The 22,397-nt window shown below is 38.3% G+C and overlaps 1 protein-coding gene across 4 annotated transcripts in view; it reads right to left on the bottom strand.

The window, feature by feature from the left end:
* LOC125237591 (protein-methionine sulfoxide oxidase mical3b) overlaps window positions 1–22,397 on the bottom strand; it is a 90,172-nt gene that overhangs the window by 43,013 nt on the left and 24,762 nt on the right. For 2 of the 4 annotated variants that reach the window (XM_048144728.1, XM_048144729.1), the window contains exons 1-6: window positions 15,005–15,061; window positions 13,887–14,074; window positions 11,144–11,307; window positions 9,554–9,654; window positions 2,308–2,382; window positions 1,734–1,893 (exon numbers count right to left, since the gene is read on the bottom strand). In XM_048144728.1, coding sequence (XP_048000685.1) covers window positions 1,734–1,893; window positions 2,308–2,382; window positions 9,554–9,654; window positions 11,144–11,307; window positions 13,887–14,074; window positions 15,005–15,032 — 716 coding nt within the window. In that variant the 5' untranslated portion in view covers window positions 15,033–15,061. Of the gene's footprint in view, window positions 1–1,733; window positions 1,894–2,307; window positions 2,383–4,980; window positions 5,025–9,553; window positions 9,655–11,143; window positions 11,308–13,886; window positions 14,075–15,004; window positions 15,062–22,397 lie in introns of those variants that run through there. The other 2 variants (XM_048144730.1, XM_048144731.1) reach the window with 2 other exon arrangements.

Genomic DNA, 22,397 nt, shown 5'->3' with positions numbered 1-22,397 from the left:
AAAAAGCTGTAGTAATAGGAGAGTGTACACACTACAAATTTATTTTTATTTTCTGAAATTGAAATTTCCATGACATAATATTAATTTTGATACATAACAATCTTAAACGACATTCATAATTTTAATTCTTTATTTATCTTATTTTTTGACATACCTACGTTATTTCCGTTATTTTACCGGTCTGGCGCAGTCGGTAGTGACCCTGCCTGTAACGCCGCGGTCCCGGGTTCGAATCCCGGTAAGGGCATTTATTTGTGTGATGAGCACAGATATTTGTTCCCGAGTCATGGATGTTTTCTATGTATATAAGTATTTATATATTATATATATTGTTGTCTGAGTACCCACAACACAAGCCTTCTTGAGCTTACCGTGGGCCTCAGTCAATCTGTGTAAGAATGTCCTACAATATATTCCTACTAAAATAGATACTACTTATATTATTATACACGTTCACATACATATACCGTCAAAATTGTACTCTTTCACACCTAGCATAATCTAGATTTAACCTCTCCCCGTGATGTCCCTTCGGGACATCACGGCGTCCGATTTGCGGATAGAATAGAGGATCTCTCTAAAATCCCAATTTCTCTCACAACAAAAAAAAAAAAAAAAATGCGGATCCGCATACGAGGAAACCATATGAAAAAAATAATCGCGGCATACGAGTGGTTAAGACTTGCTATGGACCCTCCATGTGTAACTAATGCTATATAAATATCGTCACTACTTTGAAAAAATCTCGTATCTCACGCCGCTCCTCAAAGTTAAAACGCAGTAAGTCTACATGTATTCCATACATACTTACTACAATTTTCTTTTCATTGCCAGACGAAGATACAAGTTTTTTTTAAAGTAGTTACGATATCTTATACTATTAAACGAGCAATTCTTGTATATTTATTTATTTATTTATATATACCGACGATCTCGGAAACCGCTCTAACGATTTCGTTGAAATTTGTTATGTGGGGGTTTTCGGGAGTGAAAAATCGATCTAGCGTAGCCTTAGATCCCGGAAAACGCGAATTTTCGAGTTTTCATTAGTTTTTCTTTCGCGTTTGTAAACGTAAAATATGGTCCTTAATTTCGCCGCGCGCGCATCGATTCCGCTTAGCTCAGTCGTACGAGGTCGGTCTAATATACGCAGATAGATCGTAGGTGTCAGGGTTTCGAATCCCGGCCAGAAATTAAGTTTTTGTTTTTTGTCTTTTTTTTTGTTTTTGTATTTATAAGAGTTTTTTTTTTATCTAAAGACGTGATATATTAAAATAGAACCGAGCGAAGCTCGGTCGCCCAGATATTGTAACACCTAATGTAACCATGGATGCAATAAATAATTAAGAATTATGAGTTGGACGAGCACCTCTAGACCTAAGTCTGGTTTGTCTGATACTAGGGATACTGTGATATTTTCTTTTAGTTTATTTATCCAAAACCACTTAATTACTGTTTATCTACCGCCATTATCGCTCGTTTAGGTAGGTACATTCCATTTTGTAACTATCAAAAAGTTTTTTTTATTAAAATATCAAAGAACCTACTCTAATTTACGCATTTTAGAAGTTCTGAGCTGTTTTTCCAATAACCTCTGTGTTTTAAAGGCTTGGTCTACTATGGTCTACTACGGTCTACTGTGGTCTACTCAGGTCTTCTCACTTACCCACCTTATTTAGAAGAACTGAGCTGTTCTTAGCTTCTAAACCCTCGGTCTACTATGGTCTACTCACTTGGCCAGCTTGGACAGCAGTGCGGTGCTCTTCTCCCGGGGAGCGCGCGGTTCTCTGGGAGCCGGGTCTTCTGCCACGTTCTTCTTCTCGAAAACCTCGAAGCGGGACTTCACGTCCAGCTGAGAGAGCTCCTCTAGACCTAAGTCTGGTTTGTCTGAGGCTGTGGATAAAAATAATTTATAAGTATTAAAAAAAAAGTAATTCATGGTCATATTATGTACCTAAATAAGCCTGAACATACTGATAAAAAAACAGGCCAAAAGCGTGTTGGGCCACGCTCAGTGTAGGGTTCCATAGTTTCCCGTATTTTTTTTCAAAAACAGTTCAACCTATCACAAGTTCAAAATAATTTTCCTTGAAAATTTGTATAAAGTTCTAGTTTTATACATATGTATATTTTTTAATATTTTTTAAAGTTATGATTCAAAAGTTAGAAGGGGGGGCACATTTTTTTTACACATTTGGAGCGATTATTTCCGAAAATAATAACAATATCACAAAGTGATTTTCGGAAACCCATATTCATTTTTAAATACCTATCCAACCACCAAAAGTAAATAAATTATGAAATTACCTCTGGCAACATCGGGGGGTAGCTCGATTGGGTTGCTTTCGCAAATAATCATCTGGTGTTTCTTAGGAGGAGCCGCTGCAAAGAAAACACATGTTATTAGTTTTTGCACAAAAAATGCCTACTCGTGACGTATACCTGTCTATCTGCAAACCAAAGGGCCCGCGCACACGGATGCAACAGTTGCACGACGACATTTTTTGTCTCTGTCGTCACTCCTTGGACGCACGACAGAGACAAAAAATGTCGCCGTGCAACTGTTGCATCCGTGTGCGCGGAGCGAAAGAGGATCAAGTATTATAGAGCTTGTGTCAAGAGATGGCAGTCTATGCACTGTGATTACATATTTTACTTTGACAGTAACAAAGTAAAATATGTAATCACAGTGCATAGACTGCCATCTCTCGACACAAGCTTAAAACTTTTAAACATCAATTTTGACAACTTTCACTATATTCTTAGCTCGATGTGTGTTAAAATGTCATATATTAATATTAGCGTCATCTAGCCGAGCGTCCCCCAAAGGTGTAACGCCATCTAGGCCACCGTACCTTTTTAGGGTTCCGTAGCCAAAATGGCAAAAACGGAACCCTTATAGTTTCGTCATGTCCGTCTGTCCGTCTGTCCGTCTGTCCGTCTGTCACAGCCGATTTACTCGGAAACTATAAGTACTACAGTGATGAAATTTGATGGGAATATGTGTTGTATGAACCGCTACAAAATTATGACACTAAATAGTAAAAAAAAGAATTGGGGGTGGGGCCCCCATACATGTAACTGAGGGATGAAAATTTTTTTTCGATGTACATACCCGTGTGGGGTATCAATGGAAAGGTCTTTTAAAATGATATAAAGTTTTCTAAAAAACATTTTTCTTAAAGTGAACGGTTTTTGAGATATCAGCTCTCAAAGTCGTAAAAAGTATGTCCCCCCCCCCTCTATTTTTATAACTACGGGGTATAAAATTCTAAAAAAAATAGAGGTGATGCATGCTAATTAACTCTTTCAACGATTTTTGGTTTGATCAAAGTATCTCTTATAGTTTTTGAGATAGGTTGATTTAACTGTAATTTTGGCAGGTGTATAAATTGACATAATAAGTTTATTATATTTGCTGCTACGGAACCCTTTGTGCGCGAGCCCGACTCGCACTTGGCCGGTTTTTTCTATATAATAAATAAATATTTTAGGACATTCTTACACAGATTGACTGAGTCCCACGGTAAGCTCAAGAAAGCTTGTGTTATGGGTACTCAGACAACGATATATATAATATACAAATACTTAAATACAGAAAACATCCATGACTCAGGAACAAATATCTGTGCACATCACACAAATAAATGCCTTTACCGGGATTTGACCCCGGGACCGCGGCGTAGCAGGCAGGGTCACTACCAACTAGACCAAACCGGTCGTCATATGGTTCTGAGGTACGTTTTTTTTTTTAGACTGTAGCTGTCTATACGGAGTTACATTTATATCTTTGGTACGGTCAACCAATTTCAATTCTAGGCCACACTAGAACCATGTCTCATTGACACCGTGCTGTATTTGTCATAGAAGTCACTTCGACGTTTACTGTGAAAAGGTTGTACAGTGGCCTAGGATACAAATAGGTTGACTGTACCTAACAGTTAAGATAGAGTATACATCCATAAGTAATTACACGTAGCACACAAACAAATTATACGACTAATTAAAATTTTGAAAAACCCCCGACCGCGACATAGTAGACCGATTTTCATGAAACATGGCTAAGAACACTCCCGACTAACTCAGCTTTCAGACAAAAAAAACTAAATCTAAATCGGTTCATCCGTTCAGGAGCTACGATGCCACAGACAGACACACACACAGACAGACAAACAGACAGCCAGACAGACAGACAGACAGACGGACAGACAGACAGACACGTCAAACTTATAACACCCCGTCGTTTTTGCGTCGGGGGTTAAAAATAAGAACTTTCACTTATTCACAGCACTCGAATTATTATGCGTACACCAAATATTTATGAATTACTAACTTTCGCCCGCGGCTTCCCTCGCATTGAATTCTAAAATTTCGGAATGCTCCAAATCAATCCATCAATCAATCGAAATATTATTTATTCAAATAGGCTAGCAATAAGCAATTTTAAATGGTCAACAATGTACAATGAATATAAGTCCCCCCCCCCCACACCCCCTTTTAGGGAAGTGGAGGGTTACGCCGTGGCTTGCGTGGGCGACGGTCGCGCGATGGTCGCGCGACGGCGATGCGACGCATACGAAATCAAACCTTATCGATATGGAAGTATAAGACGCGACGGCGACTGTCGCGCGACGGTCGCGCGACAGTCGCCCACGCAAGACACGGCTTTAGAATGAGACAAAAAGTAGTCACTCTCCATCCCTTCAAACACTTCAATCAGTCGCTCCGTTTTGCCGTGAAAGACGGACAAACAAACAGACACCCTCTTTCCGATGTATAATATTACTAGCATTTTCCCGCGGCTTCGCTCGCGTTAGAAAGAGACAAACAGTAGCCTATGTCACTCTCCATCCTTTCAACTATCTTCATCAATCCATCGCTCCGTTTTGCCGTGAAAGACGGACAAACAAACAGACACACACACTTTCCCATTTATAATATTAAGTATGGATTTATTTATTTATCACATGTTAAACTTACAATTACAATCCATGATGAATATAACAATATTATTCAAAACTACGTCCACTCAAACGAAATATAAAGGGCAAACTGAAACTATAGTGCCAGTAATGACTAATGACTAACAAATATAATTACCAATTATTTTTAAAACAAATGACTCATCTGCAATACAATTGTCTCTTGGACTAAGAGCCCAGAGCGACCATTCCTTCCTCATTTTCTCAAGGATGAAACGTTGGGATAATGTAGAGTTCGTACCGACGTTTAATGTCTGCATATTATCTAGTTCGGCCCGTCGGCCATTTTTTTGCTATATAGTACATTACGATACAAGTGCGTAAAAAAGGAATTTCGAAACGAGTGGCGATAAATTAAAACACGACCGAAGGGAGTGTTTTAAATCGACACGAGTTACGAATTTCCTTTTCGCACGCGTATCGTACGACGTTTTTCAGTACAGATGAGCCTCCAAAGTTTCGACCTGGCATATAAAAGTGGTTCATTATAATTATTATAATGAACCACTTCTCGCACTAGTGCGTAAAAAAAACACCATCTGTACTGAAAAGTTTTTTTTTGACACTAAGTTTCCTTAAATTCTCAAGACTGATTTTCATATAGGTACATATGTGTTAGATAATAACTGTTAAGAATTGAAAATCATCATTTATTAACCATTTTACACCATTTACGCGCAAAAATGGCCGACGGGCCGAATTAGGTAATATGCAGACAATAATAAATAAATATAAATATAATGGGGGCACCTTACACACATCAACATAGCCCCAAACTAAGCAAAGCTTGTACTGTGGGTGCTAGGCGACGATATACATACTTAAATAGATAAATACATACGTATATACATAGAAAACATCCATGACTCAGGAACAAATATCTGTGCTCATCACACAAATAAATGCCCTTACCGGGATTCGAACCGAGGACCGCGGCTTAGCAGGCAGGGTCACTACCGACTGAGCCAGGCCGGTCGTCAAATGTCGATACTTACTCTACATTACCCCAAAGTTTCATCCTTGAGAAAATGAGGAAGGTCTGGCGACTCTAGGCTCTTAGTCTATTTGAGAATACATTATACATATTTATGTTTGTGTGCTAACAGTAAATTTGTAATAAATATAGCAAATAATGAGGAAATTCGAAATGTTAATGGACTTAAATTATTATATTCCGTGTGGTTCAAAAGGAATTACACAGGAAATGTTTTTTGAAGATATTCAGGTTTTTATAGTATAATATAAATATGCTCCAATGCGAGTTAAAAACACAAAGGTGCCAAATGTTTATAAAAAAATAGCAAAGAACTGCCGTTTTTAAAAGTAACTGTTGTCTGTGTGTGTCATTATTTATAACACACAATATATATATAATAGACCTACGATACAGTAAATTTAAAAAAGAAACACTATTTAACTGTATAATGACAAAAATGTTCTACTCTGTTAAAGAATTTGTGGACAGCAATGTAGAAATATCAACAGAGTAATCTATGCTGTAAATATTGTACATATGTGAGTGTGTTTAGTAAAACGTCCCACTTTGTCGGTTACCATTAAGGCGAGATTTACTTGTATCTTTATATGAATAAACTGACAAAGCGGCTTCATAGCAATCGACGAAGTGGGACGTTTTACCGTGCACACTCACATATTATCTATACTAATTATAAATGGGAAAGTGTGTGTGTCCGTTTGTTTGTCCGTGTGACGAATTGACGTGATTTAAATAAAGATAGTTGAAGGGATGGCGAGCGACATAGGCTACTTTTTGTCTCTTTCTAACCCCCCACTTCCCTAAGGTGGTGGAAGTTTGTATGGAGCGTTCCGCAATTTTCGAATTTGAGACGAGCGAAGCCGCGGGCTAAACCTAGTAATTCATAATTCGTCGCTCAGTGCTCACACACTTTCTCAATTTTATTATAAATATCTGGGCAACCGAGCTTCGCTCGGTTCTGTTTCGTATCCTTGACATGTGTCGCCATCTAGTTAAAAAAGAAACCGGCCAAGAGCGTGTCGGGCCACGCTCAGTGTAGGGTTCCGTAGTTTTCCGTATTTTTCTCAAAAACTACTGAACCTATCAAGTTCAAAACAATTTTCCTAGAAAGTTTTTATAAAGTTCTACTTTTGTGATTTTTTTTATATTTTTTAAACATATGGTTCAAAAGTTAGAGGGGGGGGACGCACTTTTTTTTCATTTAGGAGCGATTATTTCCGAAAATATTAATATTATAAAAAAACGATCTTAGTAAACCCTTATTCATTTTTAAATACCTATCCAACAATATATCACACGTTGGGGTTGGAATGAAAACAAATATCAGCCCCCACTTTACGTGTAGGGGGGGTACCCTAATAAAACATTTTTTTCCATTTTTTATTTTTGCACTTTGTTGGCGTGATTGATATACATATTGGTACCAAATTTCAGCTTTCTAGTGCTTACGGTTACTGAGATTATCCGCGGACGGACGGACGGACGGACGGACAGACAGACATGGCGAAACTATAAGGGTTCCTAGTTGACTACGGAACCCTAAAAATGAATAGTACCTACATCGAGCGAAAGAATTCTCAGCCTTAACAACACAACTACTCCACACGAGATGGCGCGCATTTCGCCACAAAAACTCAAATAGTGTATTTTCTATTCGTTTTAGCCTTGACCTGTGTCGCCATCTAGTGTTTGCAATAAATATTACTTACATCGACCGAAAGAATTCTGTCTTAACAGTACAACTACTGCACACGAGATGGCGCGCGAAGAAAAACGCATGAAAACTCGTAAATTCGCGTTTTCCGGGACCTAAGGATAAGTTAGACCGATTTTTCACCCCCAAAAACCCCCACATAACAAATTTCTGCGAAATCGTTAGAGCGGTTTCCGAGATCGTCAGTGTAAATAAATATATATATAAATAAATAAATAAATAAATAAATATACAAGAATTGCTCGTTTAAAAGTATAAGATATAAAAAAATAAGTATAAGTATGGATGAAACGCAAGCAATGTGCGACCTCTCTTAAGGCCCTGTCACAGATCAATACAACAAGATGGCCCTTACAGGGCGACTCGCGGTCACCAAGCATACGACAAATCAGGTTTATAAAAGTTTGAACGCGTGCGACACCGATCAGTAGCGCCCAAGTATACGACCCGCTAACAGTGTCCGTGTCCGCTCGGGAAAAATCTTAAATAATCAATTTTGGTTGCAAACAATGGTCTCTTACAGCATAAAGTGGTGTGGCAAGTCTTCTAGCACTTCTACATGTAAAAAAGATGGAACAACATTCCACAGTTAAGTCAAATTAATTATTTTGTTGAATATTGTTTATTGTCCGCGGAGTTCATTTATACTGGTCAATATGGTTGTGCTGAGCGGCGCCGAGGCGCGTCCATCCCTCTTTACCGAGCTAACAATGTGATATGCTATCCCTTTCACGTAAACGACTAGGCATGGGGCCATGTTAGTTTATGTCTGTTGCGGGAACTTCGTACTGCCGTTCGTACCATGTGCTACCATTTTATGAAATATAAAAGAAAGCAGATTTGTAATAGTGAATAATTATCTAGAATCTGTAGAGTCTGTAGTGGTATTTAGTTCATTGATTAGTTTAGAATATTTAGTTGGTTATTTAACTTAGTAAACGTAAGTAAAAATGCACAGTTTAGTTATTAGTTACTAGAATGATTTTTATTGAGATGCTATCACAATTATCATCCTCCTTGCGTTATCCCGGCATCGGCATTCGCCACGGCTCATGGGAGCCTGGGGTCCGCTTTGGAAACTACTACCAAAATTTGGCGTAGGCACTAGTTTTATGAAAGCGACTGCCATCTGACCTTCCAACCCGAAGGGTAACTAGGCCTTATTATAATTTAATTATAATATTATAATTTGTTGCAAAACAAATTCACCACAGTACTGGTACCGGTACCATTGTCTATAATAGACATGTCCCATTCCCATCCCTACTGCTAATCATAAAGGCGCGCCATTATTTGAAACGACCAATGGCAGCACCGTGCGCGCCCGCCTCACCCCGCAAGGATTGGTGATTTGCGTCTCGAACAATATCGCTTGCATTTGGCTTCTAGTGGGGTGTTCTGTGGGCCCTGTGTATGGGCATTTTCAAAAAGTGGGACCCAAAATTAGTCAAAGTTGTTAACAAAAATTAAGAATAAAATTTGTCTAAAAACCAACTATTTTTATAGAGATTTCCTACTCTAAATGTAAATCATTTCTTATAGTTTACGTAATTAACACAAAAGTAATATTTTTATTGACATTCCCTGCTTAATTGTCGTCACAAAACTGACATCGAGTTTGTTAACAACTTTCACTAATTTGGTATCACAATTTTTGTAAATGCCCGTATTACAACGAGCACGTGCGTACAGTCAAGTGCAAAAATACGTATCGAAATAATCGTCTCATAAATATGGTACTACGCTCTTATTACACCGGACTAAGATGCTATAGGACATATTTTTGAGTAAGATGTGTACACCCATATTTTTACACTTGACTGTACACGCTCTGGGTGTGTCCGCCTTAAGCAGTCTTACCGTCAGTCTGGTCGTCCCCGTCGACTGGTTTGGGCTCGAATAGCTGTTTGAAGTGCGGCTTGCAGTACAGAGTAGTGTGGTCGCTCTGGTAAGTCTCCACGCTGTCAAAAAAATTGTTTAAATTAACAACAATTTTTGACAGTTTAAAAGGCGATAGATGTCATTTAGGGAACAGGATTCAAACATTAAAAAAACTGGTCATAAAGTATGTATCACTATGGAAGTAGACTTATATTGACCGGGATATAGACCGTGATTACCTTTATGATTTTTCACGAGCTCCCGACATGGTTTTCCGTGATCATGATGCATGCAACTGCGTCGAAATGTCGGGAGCTCGACAAAAATCTAAAAGGTAATCACGGTCTATATCCCGGTCAATATAAGTCTAATGAAAATAATTTATTAATAAAAACATAATTGTACAGTGATTGTTCTTAAAGGCTAAGAATTGTTATACATATAAGAGATGTTTTATACAAATGCCTGAGCTAGGATAGTTCCTGTGTTTCAGGCAGAGGAAGGACTAAATTAGTGATTTATTTTTAATTATTCACTAAAATAAAACTTATAAGAAAATAAACACAAGACTTATTTTCGTAGGTTCCGAACTATTACATTACATATATATTCATTGTATATTCAATAGGTAATTATTTTACGACCATAAGTAACTTTTCTGTATCATCGTACGTCATATTTTTCAGGCCTCGTCGTAGAGCACTTTTACAACAAACATAGCTAAGTGGATATAAGTCTAATTTTACATTTAACCTGTTGTACAGAAAAGGCCCCAGAAAGACGAAAAATATAAGTCTAATGAAAATAACCGTGAATCATTCAAAACTCTCACTATGGAAGTACTACCTGGGGCCCGTTTCTCGAAAGGTACAAGCCTTGTATTACTAGTGCGCGAACTGTCAAATCGTATGGGTTTCCATGGAAACACACTTGTAATACAAGACGTACCTTTCGAGAAATGGGCCCCAGCTGTAAAAGTTCATGGAGAAATTATGAACGAATTCATTGACAAATTCGCCACGCACTTTGCAGCTGATAGTACCTGGGTGACCACTTTTTCACCAACTTTCGAGACTAGGTGGTCGTCAATTTTCGTGAGCGTTTGTGCCATTCGGCTACGCACCCAGGAGATTTATCAACAATTACACTCCATGGCCCAAAGAGTGACTTATGTGAGTTACAATCCATAGACTCTTCATCCAACTGTATAATGTGTATTTGCATGAACTAATCATAATTAATACTGTAATTATTGTCACTAAGCATGTTTAAATTTGCCAGCGCTTTGGTGCAAACTGTAATGCTGTGTAAATTGTATGTTATATTAATAAATAAATCTTATCCTCAATGGTTGAGGGACGTGACTGGACACTCTTTAGCACTGCTCTCCACGCTCGATCCTGTGCCCCGTGCATGCTGGCCTGCAATGTGGTCTGTAGACTGTCACAGACGTCATTCTGTCCGTCCAACGGGTGCCCATGCATCCACTTCGCTTCCTTGCCATGGGTGTCCTTATACTTCTCCAGACTATCTGGTGTTGCTAAAGGGTTCTAAAGAGTTGTGACTCACGTGAGTTGCTTGTTGCACTGCGTACAGCGGAAGCACTCCTTGTGCCACGCGCGTTTTTCCGCCTTGATGCGTTCCATAGCGTAGACGGGACGCGAACAGGCGGCGCATTGCGGGTTCTCATCGGCTGCTTGCATCTTTTTGTGGAGTTTTGATGAACTCTTGGACTGGAAAGATATATGATTTTATGATTACTGTTTTCGTAGTCGCAATATATAATAGTGCGAAAGTACACACAGTTAAATTAGAAAATAATGACAATTTATTCCATAAGAAATTGAAAAGTTTTCTCGTACACAAATGTTACTACTCAGTGGAGGAGTTTTTTAATGACGAAACATTTTAGTACCTAACTTAAATTTTACTCAAAAAACGGATTTTTTTTTAACATATATTTTGAATTTAATTGAAATATTGATTCCTAAATCGTATTACTCGAATTATATTATGCTATGACCAAAATTACCAAAAAGTATTATAACATAATTGCACCTATTATCCAAATTATTAACTAACTACATGGCCTGAAACTTAGTATTAAGCTAGATATAAGTAATTTGTGTGCCGGACAGGGTGTCATGGAAGTTGTTAAATTTTAAGATCCTATGTACATGACTTTTACAAATAAACATCTTATCTACACGACAAACTACAAAGCCGAAGTTTGTCAGAATCTCGGGGTCGAAGACTTCTAACGGTGTCAAATGTTTCGGACGTCTTCAGACAAATTTTAAAGAACAAAATTGAAAACGAGGGATGCTGCTGTTACCAACTATAAAAACTTTTGATTTTTAAGTCTATAATGCTGCTAATCCCCCTTTCTTCCCGTGGGTGTCGTAGAAGGCGACTGTGGGATATGGGTTAAATTGTGGCGTAGGCGAGAGGCTGGCAACCTGTCACTGCAATGTCACAGTTTCGTTTTCTTTCAACCCCTTATTTGCCAAGAGTGGCACTGAAACCTGAGTAGTTTCATGTGCTCTGCCTACCCCTTCATGGGACACAGGCGTGATTGTATGTATGTATGTAATGCTGCTAATATGTGGTAGTATCTCCTGTAGCACACTATCAGCACACCTCGGACAATGGCGATCAAATATATGAAAGAGGCGCGTTCCTGCACACACAGTCTAAGCTCATGTAGGTGAACGCGTACCTTGTATGAGTGAAATAAATGACAGGTCGACTGGTCGCGTTCACGAGTGAGCGGCACTTTCAGCGGGGAGCGGTAGTGGCCATACTGTACGATAGTACTCTTTATTATACTGTGATATCAGTGACCCTTATGCTTATGGAAGCCAGAGAATCTTTAGGAACAGTGAAATCGAAGACCTAGTGGCTGAACCTAACATCATAGGAGAGACTAAAGCACACAGACTCCGTTGGTTGGGCCATCTCGAGAGGATGGATGAGGATCGAAATGTGAAAAGAGCATACCTGGGTCGCCAAGCAGGAGGACGACCTGCCGGACGCCCTAGGTATCGCTGGAGCGACATGGTGGAGGCGGATCTGTGCGAACTCCAAGTCAAGAATTGGCGAGAGGTAGCGCAGGACTGAGAAAAGTGGCGCTGTCTTGTATCGGAGGCCGTCTCATTTTGGGGCACTGAGTAAGTAAGTTATACATACATACAATACATACAATCACGCCTGTATCCCATAAAGGTGTAGGCAGAACACATGAAACTACTAAAGCTTCAGTACCACTTAAGCAAAAAAGCTTTAAGTAAGTTATGCCTTTACAATAAGTTTGCAACCGCGTGTTCGCGGGTTGGTATTCCGTACCCCATAAATATGAATGCTTCGTCACAATAGACTAATTAGTGTATTTGATAGTCGCGTGCGTGAGAGGAATGCTACGGTCTGCTGCGTTACCTCACTCTGTAATTGGACATGTGAAATTGCTGATATAAATAAAATAAATAAATAAAATTCGTTTATTTCAGATCCATCATTGATCCATAAGATGTTAGTACAAAAAATAAAAATAAAAATTTAAGAGCTATGTTAGTTAGTTTCTACATTAAACACTAAGCTAATAACTAAAACTAAGACCTACAGCAAGTACCTAAAGAACTATTAGGCAGATGTGTCGATTCAAAAAGCTTTATTTAGCTCTCCCAATCGACACCTCCACCCAATACTTGGTAATCGGGCAGTCGAGGCGCTCGGCCAACACCCTGAGAAGACTATTGCTGCTGCCGCGCACCCGTCTCAGCATGGAGGCGATTCTTTTCCGCCTAACGGCAAAAAAGTCATCAACTCGCGCCTCTGCGAACATACCGGACGCACTGCAATGCCTCGGCAGCCGCAACAATATCCTCAAGATGTTGTTGTATTGAACGCGCAATGCGTTATATGCTCTGATATGGAGATAAGGCACTCTTTATGGACACTAACTTTAAAGCTGTTATTTATATTATACCACGTCGGTGGCAAACAGGTATACGGTCCGCCTGATGGAAAGCGGTCACCGTAACCTATGGACGCCTGCAACTCAAGGGGTCACATGCGCGTTGCCGACCCGTTAGAAACCGTGAGGGTCAGAGATAACTCCGTCGAGGATAGATCAAAGATACTCACCACAGAGATATTCCCTTCGTCCTTATGCCTCCTCATGCTCTTCTTCTTCTTGACCTGCCGCTGTTCCGACGACTGGCCTTCTTGGTAGCTTCTCTGGACCCTGAACTCCATCTGGATGAGGAGCCATGATTCCATCGGGGATAGAAGAGAACAGACAATAAATACTCACCACAGAGATATTCCCTTCATCCTTATGCCTCCTCATACTCTTCTTCTTCTTGACCTGACGCTGTTCTGAGGACTGGACCTCTTGGTAGCTCCTCTGAACCCTCGACTCAGTTTGGATGAGGGTCTGAGAAGACTCCATCGAGGAGGTGACAGAGTTGTGCGTCGCTGTAGCCATTGCCATCTTGTGCTCTGGAAATTTATTAAATTTCATAAGCTTTTTGAAACGTTGTATATACATTTTAATCAAGACAATCAAAAATATTTTCTTTCTATTTTCTTTCTATTCCATAGTTTTGATGCACCACATTGAGCTACTACTACAGCTAAAGACTTGAATAAGAATAAAATCGAATAAGAGTTTTAAATGAAACGTCAGAGTTTAATTGAAGAAATCAATAATAATATCATGTGCATTCCTTATTAATACGGCAATGTCTTCAATGTCACCACCTAGACGGAAACACTTCAAATCACTAGTTATGGAACCCTCTGTTTTTCATTCTTAGCTTAAAACGTTACATTAATTGCAATATTGCATTAGGTACTTATATTTGTAAGTTTGAATGCACTTAGTATTTAATTTTTCTTAAGACGCTGTTATGAGGTCAAATCATGCAGCTGACTTCCACGATACAAGTTTAGCCTAACTAGCTTAACTTTACTTTTACACCGTTTAAGGCCTACCTTACAAAAAGAAAATTAAAAGTTCATTACACAATTTCTGTATCACTTTTCCACATTCGCGCAGTAAGCACTCAGAGAAATTTGCATTGTGAATTTAACAAGTTCGACTTGTTGCGGTTTATCTGTTTGAATCAGCCAAACGTATGTTTAAAACAATATGTGTCAGGTTGTTTTTATAAAATCGACTTGTTGATTCAAATATATTGCCGATTCAAATGACAAGTAGCTTGTTGTTTGAACCAAAGAGCACGTAGGCGCTATTTTAACAAAAAACTTGTTGAACGAACATGAAAACTGTTTGTTTTTTCTCTCAGTGAGGGGTAGATAACGAAATTTCAACTACTGAACGACTACGAAACTTCGAAACATTGGTTTTCTGATTATGTAAAACAACTTTACTAATTTCATAGCAGAAAATTAATTTGCAATAATTACCGTACGAAATCGGTGACGCCACCAACATTTTGAATCTTTTTCACTGTTCACTCTCAAACTTTACTCTTCCGAAGACAAAACCAAAATGTTTAGGACCGACAAACGTTCCGTCATTTATACATAAAAATGAGTAAACGTTATTTATTTACATTGATTCATTACGGTGAGAAGTGAGTGTGCGCGTGGGTACTATGTGTCAGCAGGCGATTTTCAGTTTTTCGTTACAAATCTTACATCAGCTAGAAAAGATAAATAATAGCTAGAAAAAATAGCATTGATAATCTGGGCGAATCAACTTTTTGACCGACATTTTTGGTGTCTCTGGCGTTACTCAAAATGTCTCTGGAGTTACCAAGAAATCGAACTTCTAATGAACAAAGTTTCAGTTTATTGGATTTAACAGTTAGGGTTATGTTTTAATATAGAGGGTAAAGTGAAAAATACCAATAAAATTCATTATTTAAGGGTGAAATTTCACAACTATGTTAAGAATGTGCGGACAGATTTGAGTCGGTCAAAAAGTTGATTCGCCCATCTGAGACAGAAGTAATTTTTACTTCTGATCAGCCGGCCTAGGCCACTGGTCCCTCCAAAAGCGATGCGCTATAGGCGACGGACAAAAGATCCCTTTAAATAAAACAGACGCAATGATAGCGCGAGCGAGCGATGAACTATAAATCGCTGGCTCTGTCTTTTTATTTACACGGGAGCGACTATATTTTTCCCCTCACTAGCTCGGAAACACGTGTTTTGTCCTTTAATACCAGCGGGTAGAAACGCATTTTATCCACTAGTGGGTAAAGTAATTTGACCTTGAATAAAGTCACATTAACTGCTTTAAAATTTAAAATTGATAAAAGTAGGTGAATCTAGTAATAAAGATGATTTACCACCTGTGGAACTACTGGAAGCAGTGATAAACGCATTTTTTGCGTTGTAGTTTCCTCGCTATAGTGAGGGGAAAAGTTTTGTGTTACACTCGGGTGCAAATGTATTTTACTTCTCGTGTGTTAAAAAACTCGCAAGTTCAGGATTCTATTCTCGAACCACTCGCTTCGCTCGTGGTTCAACTATAGAATCCTTTCACTTGCTCGTTTTTCAATTCCACACTCGGCGTTAAAATACAACTTTGCCCCCTTGTATAACAAATAACTATTGTTCGTTTCCATCGCCTATTAGCTCACTGCTTACTCGGTTTTGGTGTGACCAGATCCTAACGTATATTGAATGGTATGGTATAGAGTTATCAGTCAAGATTTTCGAATGCAGCGACTTTCCATGCATAAAGGTTCCTTATAGCACATAAAGGATGTGGACTTTTTTTTTTCAGCAAATAGGCCACAGGGGCACTTTTACACGTCACATGTACATAGGTATTTAGAAAATATTTAAAATTGAATTGAAATTACGATTGATACTATTATACAGAGTGGGGCCTGTAACAAAGGCGAAGAATTGAACGGTAGGCTATTCTCCTTATACTGATCAACATTTGTTCAGTGACTTTTAAAAATTATGAAGTCTTTAAATTTTTAATTTTTCATACAAAATAAATATTAGCTTCAATGTACGCCATTATTGTTGTCATTGACGTTGTCTGTCACACTTTAGACTTACAGAATTCGCAATACATTACCTCTTAGAAAAAACTTTCAAGGGTGATAAAAATCAAAATACAAGTTATTTTTAAAAGTCGCCGAACAAATGTTGATCAGTATAAGGAGAATAGCCTAGAGTTCAATTATTCGCCTTTGTTACAGGCCCCACTCTGTATACTAATTCTAAGTTTTAACTAACTTTAAACATGGAAATGCCACATATTTATAGCGGGATCTTCAATGAAGATTGATGTAATCAATAATCATTCATCAACCAGTCACATAAATAACTATTTCTACACGGACTTATTTGCCAAAAAAGATGACAATAATAAAATATGACAGTTTAATTACAAGTAATTAACCATAGAATGTCGTTCGCTAGTTTGCGGGTGGTAAAGCGACATCTAGCGAAAAATTTGGACATCAAAAATACTTATACATTTCGCGACACCAAGTCATTACCCAGTTTGGGGCGGTAACAGTGACATCTAGCGAACAACTCATTATCAATTGTAATTTCAGTTCCACTTGTATTTTGACGTGTAAAAGTGCCCCTGTGACCTATTTGCTGAATAAATGATTTGTAATTTGTAATTTGCAACTTGCACTACGGCATATAATTGTTTTTCAGGCCCTCTATAGTTGAGTTTCCTAAACATATCCTAAGTACATCGGATTTACTATTTCCTTTGACTGAAAACACCGTTGTTCTCACTATAGCTTTTCTGTAATGGCGTGACAGAGGCAGACTGCGTTTTGATAGCCCCGTACACTGAGAGAAATTTGCATTGTGAATTTAACAAGTTCGACTTGTTGCGGTTTATCCGTTTGAATCAGCCAAACGTATGTTTAAAACAATAATATGTGTCAGGTTGTTTTTATAAAATCGACTTGTTGATTCAAATATATTGCCGATTCAAATGACAAGTAGCTTGTTGTTTGAACCAAAGAGCACGTAGGCGCTATTTTAACCAAAAAACTTGTTGAACGAACATGAAAACTGGTTGTATTTTCTCTCAGTGTAGTGTCAACAATTGTCACATCGACTACCGACACCGGCAAGTCACATTTCTCAACCGATTATGAAGTGACCAGATAATTAAACAGACTTTTTCACAGTCACAAATTAATTAAACTCATTTAGCAATCTTCCGTGAAGCCAGTTTTGTTTGCCGCGTGCCACATAGCCCACCTAGCGTTATAGCTCGTAAAGTTATATATAACTCCCATGTACCTCGAGTATATCTGTGTTCTCGCTTGTGTGGAGATGCACCATTTCCTTAGGGTTTAGCTTGATTTATTGCCATCGGCGCTTTTTTCTGTTTTATGGAGCGATAATGAGATCTTTCTAGCCAAGGTACATGTGAATTGCATTGCAAGTACGAAATAGGGACGACGACTACATAAAAAAATGGCATTCTGTTTAGTCAGTCAGTTAGATCGTCCAAAAATACTGAACACATATTTTTCGCTTTTTCTAATTAACGAAAAAATACAAAGATATAGAGCATCAAAGTTCCGGAGCGGGGCTTGTGACGTCAATTCTAAGTAAAAATTGTACCTAGGCGTGACGTCACGCGAAACTTCAACGCACTGTACCGTCGTCATTTTCCGTTTACGAGAAAAAAGAAAAAATACGTGTCTAAAATTCTTTGATAATCTAACTGACGGACTAATTAGTTTTTTTAGTCGTCTCGCCTATTGAAATTCGTTCTTACTTACAGATAAAACATAACGACCCCTTAACCATCGAAGGCCACATACTTATTTAACCACATATGCAATTTTTTTTATTGCCGGACATAAAAACAAAAGGTGCACCTTTTTTAAATTCTAGTCTAGGCCAAAATGGTCCTTCAGGCCGGATTTACTCTTACCAATAAGTGAATGCCATAAAAAACAAAACTTCTAAAAAACAAGTCTCGTAACTCAGTTCTTCTGGCGTAAACAGTTGTGAGCTCCATGTCTAGTTGTCTACTTCTCTTTTCTACTTAAAGGACCTTCTGCCACAACCATAAGTGAATGCGTAAGGTAGTTTATAGCTAACCAAGCAACATTTTATATCGACCATATCAATACTAAAAATATTTTTCAGTACAGATCGTTTTTCAGTACAGTTCAGATGGTCGTTTTTTTACGCACTAGTTCGAGAAGTGGTTCATTATATGCCAGGTCGAAACTTCGGAGGCTCATCTGTACTGAAAAACGTTGTACGATACACATGCGAAAAGGAAATTCGTAACTCGTATCCATTTAAAACACTCCCTTCGGTCGTGTTTTAATTTATCGCCACTCGTTTCGAACTTCCTTTTTTACGCACTTGTATCGTAATGTACTATTATGTTTTAAAGAAAATGGATTGGCTTGGCCACCTCTAATATAACAAGACCACACTTTTCGTATTTCTATATATACTCGTCCCGATTAAAACGGTAACACGACACAGTGTTTTCCTTCCATTAAAACGATGGCCAACTTTCGTTACATCGTTCCAGGTTCCGGGGAAAAAGGTAAAGAATGTAACAGTTATATTTTAAAGAGAATAGATGTTGGTGTTTTGATTACAACCAAACACCTAATTTTTAAACAGTTGAGCTAATCGGGCATTTTCGCGAGAACATTCAGGTAAATTTTATGTTTTTCCTACTCAGAATCACGAGCCCTTTCGATCTAGGATAAAAAAGAGACAAAACAAAGGTCCCAAAATTTTCTAATATTTTGCATACCTACTTTCCACTTTGTAACCGCTATACAAAATGTTTGAAAAATAGTAACAAAGTGGAAAAATTAAATTTGGGACGCTTTTTTCCGCCTAGTAGGATGGAAAGGGCTCGTGATTCTGATTAGGAAAAACAGAAAATTTACCTATTTTAGAAAAAACTTCAAAAATCGAATAGCTACGTGATATTCGATTTATAATAAAAGCCTCTTTTGGCATTTAGACAAAATCGAACAAAAAGTAAGTAACAGGCACTATTAAAAACGCTCGGAGTCGCAATAATTGTTATTTTGATGACTCACTCGATTCGACTCGAGTCAGTCAATGACCTACATACAAAGATCACTACTTCACGTTTTTCGCGGAACGTTGACTGCCCTGATTTAAGATTTACACATTAATTGTGTCAGTTTATTATTTAGAATAATTGAGATCTGTTCGGATAGATGTGTAACTTATCTTCTACATAATTATGTGACGTTATCTGGGGATCTTATTGTCGATGGCGCTTACGCCCCGCGGCGTCGTATTTGTACACGAACATCGCTCATAACGCCGTAAGCGCCATCGACAATAAGGTCCCTTTACCCAGATAATGTCACATATAACTAGTAAAGTCAAGGAATTTAATTATCTACCCATTTAATTGTAATGTAATAAGGAATTAAATGGTATTTCATCAGTATATGTTTACTCTTCTTCTTCCTCCTACCCTTATCCCACGTTATGTGGGGTCGGTACAACATGTCTTCCTCTTCCATTCTCCCCTATCTTTCGTCATCTCAACACTCACATCTTTCTTTCTCATGTCCTCTTTCACACAATCTATCCATCGTTGTTTGGGTTTACCCCTCCCTCTCCATCCATCAACATTCATCTCCAACATTTTTTTGCCTATATGACACTCATCCCTCCTCATTACATGACCGTACCACGCCAACCTGCCACTCCTCATCTTTTCCGTTATAGGCGCAACTTTCAAACTTCCCCTAATATACTCATTCCTGATCCGATCCATTCTGGTCACTCCACACATCCATCTCAACATTCTCATTTCCGCTACGTGCACTCTCCTTTCATCCTCCACCTTTGTCGCCCAGCATTCAGATCCATACAATACAACAGGCCTCACAATCGTCTTATAGATTTTCCCCTTAAGTTTAAGGGGCATCCGTCGATCGCGTGTTGTCCCTGAGACCTGTCGCCATTTCATCCATCCCGCATTTATTCTATTTTTCACGTCACGGTCGATGCTTCCGTCATTTTGGAATAATGACCCAAGGTACCGGAAGTCGGAGCAGACTGGTAGGTATACACCATCTAAGGCAATAGGGGAAAAACTGGATAGACCACCGAAATCGCAGAACATCTGTTCAGTTTTGGTTCTGCTGATTTTCAGTCCCACACTTTCCAGTCTTTCTTGCCATTTTCCCAGTCTGCTCTGGACCTCAAGTGCATTTTCCCCAACAAGAACAATGTCATCGGCAAACAGCATACACCAGGGTGCTTCCTCCTGTATGTCCGATGTCAGAGCATCCATAACCAGGAGGAACAAATACGGACTTAAAGCCGACCCCTGGTGTAGACCTACCGCCACATTGAACTTGTCGGTGACTCCAGCTTCAGACCTGACGTGAGTACTAGCTCTATCATACATCGCCTGAACAAGCCGCACATACTTCTCTGGCACTCCCTTCTCTCTCATACACCACCACAGAACCTTACGAGGAACTCTATCGTATGCCTTTTCCAGATCCACGAACACCATGTGCAAGTTCTTTTTGGCTTTTCTGTCTTTCTCGCATAGTATACTCTATTATTGAAATCGCTTTCGTAAATCTAGTGTCTACGCCAAATCTTATGATTAGGTGTCGAAGCGGACCCCAGGCTCCCATGAGCCGTGGCAAATGCCGGGATAACGCAAAGAGGATGATGATGATTATCGAAATCTCAATTGATACTGGTAAGTAATAAACATTTGTTTTTTTTTGCATTTTGTAACGTCGTACCTTTAATAAAAGTGCGAAAGAGATGCACCGATACGCCTTTTTTTATATAAAAATGGGCTTACTCTTGGCCACAGACTAGCCGAAGGCACCCAACAAACAAAACATCCTTATAAAATCAATCTATAAGGGCTAAACACTCATAGTAGTTTTAAAATAGCATTCATTATGCCAAAGTTCCTTATAGCGGCTCATTATAAGAGAATTTGGCCTAATAGTACATTTACTCTTATAATTTGGCCATGTACACGTTAATAAGTCAAATTTATATGACTGCAATAAGGGTTTAAAAATATTTACTCTTATAGTAGCTCATTATAAGAGGATTTGGCCAATAGTACATTTACTCTTATAACTTGGCCATGTACACGTTAATAAGTCCAATTTATATGACTGCAATAAGGGTTTAAAAATATTTACTCTTATAGTAGCTCATTATAAGAGGATTTGGCCAATAGTACATTTACTCTTATAACTTGGCCATGTACACGTTAATAAGTCCAATTTATATGACTGCAATAAGGGTTTAAAAATATGTATTCTTATAGAAGCCATTTAAAATGCCTTTTTGCTGTATAATATTCAAAGCACTATAAAAGCTTTTGTTATGGCCAATTATTCTTATAAAAGTAATGCATACGATAACTATGATGCTTTATGCCTCATAGGAGCATATTATAAAACGTCTATCCAGCAAACAAATTATAGCATTTTATAAAGTGTTTAAAAGAATTAAAGCAATACATTTTCTCTTATACAATAATTATAAAGGCATTATTCTTGAAAGTGTCGTATTAAAAGTTTTTATAAAACTTGATTCGTCATTTTGAAAATCCAGCGAATGTGAACAATCTGATCCCAACTTATCGATTAGTGGTTCCGTAGAGGATGCCATTATGGAATAATTATAAGAATATGCAGGCAAGCAGCAGTGACAGTAATACAGGTATATCGTTAAATGACATGTGATATTTAAAATATTATACAATAAATGATTATGATTATTATGATTATGATGAATTGAGTTTGGATTTAGCTTAATAATTATAGTTTTTGTTCTTATTTAA

The sequence above is a fragment of the Leguminivora glycinivorella genome, chromosome 21 (assembly GCF_023078275.1).
Source record: "Leguminivora glycinivorella isolate SPB_JAAS2020 chromosome 21, LegGlyc_1.1, whole genome shotgun sequence".
NCBI classification, from domain to species: domain Eukaryota; kingdom Metazoa; phylum Arthropoda; class Insecta; order Lepidoptera; family Tortricidae; genus Leguminivora; species Leguminivora glycinivorella.
This window is presented reverse-complemented; position numbering and strand designations above follow the sequence as displayed.